This window comes from Gossypium hirsutum, chromosome A02, assembly GCF_007990345.1.
Source record: "Gossypium hirsutum isolate 1008001.06 chromosome A02, Gossypium_hirsutum_v2.1, whole genome shotgun sequence".
Lineage (NCBI taxonomy): Eukaryota > Viridiplantae > Streptophyta > Magnoliopsida > Malvales > Malvaceae > Gossypium > Gossypium hirsutum.
In genome coordinates, this window is record NC_053425.1 from 88,033,486 (window position 1) to 88,038,770 (window position 5,285).

A 5,285-nucleotide genomic window follows, 5' to 3' on the forward strand; every position below is an offset into this window, starting at 1 on the left:
ATTGTGTACTAATACTAGGGATATTTTCATTTAAGTTTTGTTTTGGAAAAGGAAAAGTTTCTGATCTTTCAACGATGTCATCTCTACTTCCATTCCCCATGTCAAACAAGTCTCTAGGGGTGTTTCGGAGTACAACGTACCAACCCTCATGAATTGGATCTTTCGAGTAAAAAACTTGTTTAACTTGAGAAGAAAATACATACGGCTCGTCTATCAAATGTTCTCCAGTGTGAATTAATCGAGAGAAATTCACCATTGTAAAACCAAATTGATCATTTTTAATTCCGTGAGCAGTATTAGCATCAGCCCAATCACATCGAAATAAGACAACTTTCCATTTTCCATAGTAATCCAACTCAATAATGTTGGTTAGAAGTCCGTAATACTCCACATTTCCCTCGACAGGATTACTGTCCCTAGCACTAGCGTAACTTGTAATTAAAGAATTAACAACTACTCCACAATTTTGAGTTCTCCTCAATCTCTCGCGATATTTGGTATGAAATCTGAATCCATTCATGATGAAGACACTATATCTTTTTACTACTCGATTCGGACCTTGGGAAAGCCATTTAACTTCGTCATTAATGACATTCCCACTCCAAACCTATTGAATCAAAAGTAAATTGAGTAATTGTAAATGTTATGAGAAAACATTATTATTTGTCAATAAAATGTTGAGTTGCATACCGTTTGGCTTAACCATTCATGAAAAGATTCTGCGAATAACCTATTAATCTTGCGATGTTGTAATCTTCGTGAGCGTGAACGAGATCTTAAGATTTGTTTGTACTCACTATGTTAAAAACATGTTTAATTCGTTAAAAAATAAACAAATAAAAAAAAGATGAATATTTATCATATTCTAGAACTTACTTGCGTAATTTTTCAAGTGCATCATGGTGGAAAAGAACATATCTATGTGCTTGTATCCAAAATCGGTCATCTAGTTCTGCAATTTCAACTTTGCCGATTGGTTCTCCATAACTTTGAAATAAATAAGTTTCGGCCAAGTTAGGATCATTGAATCCGGTATTTCTACTTGGTCTATTCAATCTTGTTTCAACATTTTCTAAATATCTAGAACAGAATGTCATACACTCCTCTGCCAAGTAGCCTTCAGCAATTGATCTTTCCGGATAACGCTTGTTACAGCAATAAGACTTCAATTTGCTTAGGAACCTAAACACCATATACAACATTATCAAAACTGGTAACTATAGGTATAAAGGTGAATGCCTTTGAAATAAATTAGCACCTTTCAATTGGATACATCCAACGATAGAAAACTGGCCCACCAATTATTGCTTCATGAGGGAGATGAATGACAAGGTGCACCATAATAGTGAAGAAGGAAGGTGGAAAGATCTTCTCCAAATTGCATAATGTCAAAGCGGCTCGATCTTGTACTTTTTCAAGTTCTTCAACATTCAGAACTTTGCCACAAATTGCTTTCATTATATTCGACAGTTCAATTATATAGGATGTTACCTTCTTTGACATACAGCACCGTAAAGCAATTGGAAGTAGATTTTGCATCAAGATGTGATAGTCATGTGATTTTAATGAATGTAGTCTTCGATCTTTAAGACTTACACATCGAGATATATTTGATGCATACACAGCCAGAGCCTTTATATCCTTTAACACCGTACAGAACATTTCTTTCTCTTCATTTGACATTGCAAAAATTGTAGGCGGCAGCCAATATTCTTCATTAGGAAGTACTTGGGGATGAAGATAACGCTTAATTCCCATGTGAACTAAATCAAGTCGACTCAGAAGATTATCTTTTGATTTACCATCGACGTTCAAAAATGTATAGATGATGTTCTCGTAGACATTCTTCTCAATATGCATCACATCAAGATTGTGGCGTAATATGTGATGCTCCCAATAAGGCAACTCAAAAAAACTACTTCTTTTCTTCCACAAGTCCGCCTCATTAGGGTCATCCTCCTCTTCAGATTCATCATCAGATTCATCCCTCGATCGTCTACTTATTTGCCTGTTAGATGGTTGATTCAGCTTCCCGTAACTGAAATCCATATCTTTTAACATGAATAAGATTTCAGATCCAATGGTCTGCTCAGGAGCTTTTTTCAACTCTTCAGTACCGTCAAATAAAGCCCTCTGAAATCTATAGCTATGATTTTCATCTAACCACCGACGATGCCCCATATAGCAGAACTTCTTCCCATTATATAACCACTGTGAACACATTTGAGCAGCACAACAAGGACAAGCATAACGTCCTCTGGTACTCCAACCAGATAAATTCGCATATGCCAGGAAATCATTAATTGTCCATAGCAAAGCAGCACGTAGGTAAAAGTTCTCCTTTATCAATACATCATACGTCTCAACACCCACCCATAATTGTTTTAACTCTTTAATAAGTGGTTGCAAATATATGTCAATATCATTTCCGGGGCCTTTCTCTCCGGGGATAATCATAGATAATATCAAAGAAGATTGCTTCATGCAGAGCCATGGAGGCAAATTATAAGGAACAAGGACCACAGGCCAAGTACTGTACGAGGTGCTCATGATTTTAAAAGGATTAAATCCGTCAGATGCTAACTCGAGCCTTACACTCCGAGGATCACTTGAAAAGCTTGGAAATTTATTGTCAAATGATTTTCATGCTAAAGAATCTGTAGGATGCCTTAATAATCCATCATCTGTTCGTTGATCATGATGCCACGTCATAAACTCGGCTGTCTTTGACGACATGAATAGCCTTTGAAGCCTTGGGATTAGCGGGAAATACCGCAAAATCTTGTTCGACTTCCTTATTGACTGTGGCCCATATTCATCCTCATTAACATCTTCTGCATCTCTATTCATCCAATGAGATTTACTGCAAACATGACAAGACTGTTGATTTCTCTGATCACCCCAATACAACATGCAATCATTTGGGCAACTATGAATTTTGTTGTACCCAAGGCCCAAATCTTTTATCACTTTCTTCATGTCTTTACATGATTGAGGGATTTTTGCAAACGGGAACATTTCTCTCAAAAGCTCTAACAGCATTGTCAAAGAGTTTCCGGTCCACCCTCCCAAACATTTTAAGTGGAAAAGGCGAATACAGAATGACATTTTCAAAAATTTTGATCCCTCATAAAGTTCTTCATTCATTTCACCAAGTAACGTGTAGAACTTCACCACTTCTTCATTCAGTTGTTCATCCGGTACACTTCTTCTCGTTTCCATAAAAGTATTCCCACCGATATTATAATCATCAGATGCAACATAGTTTGGTGGAAATGATTGGAAACCTTCACTCCGCATATTAAATGCATCCCGCATCATACCTTCAATGTCATCTTCTCTAACATATTGACGATAACCACTATAAGGATAACCCGGATTAATCATCGAAGAGGCTCCACTAGGTGTACACTCTCCATGGAAAATCCATTTTCTATACCCCCGAATGAAGCCATCAACAATTAGATGTTCGTAGACAACTTCACGATAATGCCAATAGATATTGCCACACTTCTTACACGGGAAAAGAATCATATTCTCTTGGCTTGAATTGTGAAATGCAAAATCTAAAAATGATTGCACTCCATTTTGATACTCGTTGCTTGCCTTTGAGAAATTCATCCAAGTCCTATCCATTTCGTAGTTGTTGAAGTCTAAAGTTGCCAATAAGTTACACGGGTAAGTTGTTTATTATGTAAGTCTTGATATGATATATTTTTATGTTTTATGTAAGTTATGTAGATTATGTAAGTTATGAAATTTGAACTTTAAACTATATGGTTTTAAGGAAATTATGTGAGTTATGTAAGTTGTTATGTAAATTATGTAAGTTATATGAGTTATGTAAGTTATGTAATTTATTTAAGTAATGATCAATAATTAATACTATTTTGATAAAAATTAGTTATAACTTTTAAAGACATTTAAAATTATTAAATATTAAAATCAAATATTATTAATATAAAAAATAGTAATTTGAATATAATAATATCAAAAAAGAATCGTAGTTTAATTTTTATAAGTAAATTGGAAATAAATTAAGGTTATATAAATATTCAATAGTAAATGAGCTCGATAGAACTTTTTTCAAGTCTTTTTGAATTTTTTAAGATTCATCATACGTGGCGTTGTTACACCTAGGGAGGATCCATTATATCTTACAGCTCGATATAAGGCAACCCGTCAGGTTTCCAGCCTATATACTTTGAATCTTTAAAATATTTAAAATAAGGTTGGAGAGAAGGTCAGCTATTGTTGTAATTTTAATGGACAAGCAAGCTACATGGTAATAAAATTAATTCATACTGATTCATACTTAAGTTGAATCAAATAATAATTAAGTTGAACCAAATATAAAAACTTATTCATACTTATTCGAATTCAATAAAAAGAAAACATATCAAATTAAAAACTTATTATAGTGTAACTAATTTAAAAATACTTTCAAAAGCCAAAAATTTAAAATTAATTTGGAAACAAAATAGTTCTGCTCCAAACAGAACCAGCAATTAAATCTTTACAAAATCGCAACCCCAAAATATTAATTTTTCCAAAATCATCATGATAAAACTATTATTAATTTCTAGAAATAAAATGTACCTTAATAATTTCAACAACCTGGTCTACTCCACTCTCACCAGCAAACGTACTTTAATAGTTTTTCTTTCAATTTTCTAAATAAAATTCAAGAAAAGTGGTAACCCCCATATTAGTGTTAAACTTTTTACCTTTATTTGACATAACAAATGGGGTTTGGACTTCTAGCCCAAGTTCTAATGTATGCCTGCAAATTCCCAAACCATGATGATTCTAAAATGTGTAATGTGGCAGCCATTCAATTTTTTACCAACACAAATGAATAAAAAGATCACAAAGGGATTTGATAGATACCAAGAAACTAAATGTAAAAATAGCATAAATTGATAAAAGGTAAGCATTTCATGGTAATGTCTACCAGAATTGCTTGAGACTGCTTTGAAGAGCTGGATTTGGGCAACATTCATTAAAGTTCATTCCCTTTTACAGTTCTACGTTTTCTTTAAATAATATCATTTTAAAGTTTAAAACTAGCTTTATTTTTTTAGTGTGCAATTTGCTGATAAAATTTTCAATATTTAATATAAGATAAATCTGTTCTACTTAAAAGAGTTGAATGGACCTACTGTGCCATAAATAGCATGGTGGAATATATGCATGGATATGATGATAATATTTCTGCTACAATGGGGACAAGAGAAAGAGTTTTACAAATATTCATACCTCTTAAAAATTGTAATTTGGACGGT

At 33.5% G+C, this 5,285-nt stretch overlaps 1 protein-coding gene across 1 annotated transcript; it reads right to left on the reverse strand.

The window, feature by feature from the left end:
- Positions 1-872: 872 nt before the first annotated feature.
- LOC121211458 (uncharacterized) lies at positions 873-1,558 on the reverse strand. Its single transcript, XM_041084225.1, has 3 exons — positions 1,259-1,558; positions 1,043-1,182; positions 873-952 (listed from the first exon to the last, which is right to left on the reverse strand). The coding sequence occupies exons 1-3, from the start codon at positions 1,537-1,539 to the stop codon at positions 873-875; spliced, it is 501 nt and encodes a 166-aa protein (XP_040940159.1). The 5' UTR covers positions 1,540-1,558.
- Positions 1,559-5,285: the final 3,727 nt, after the last annotated feature.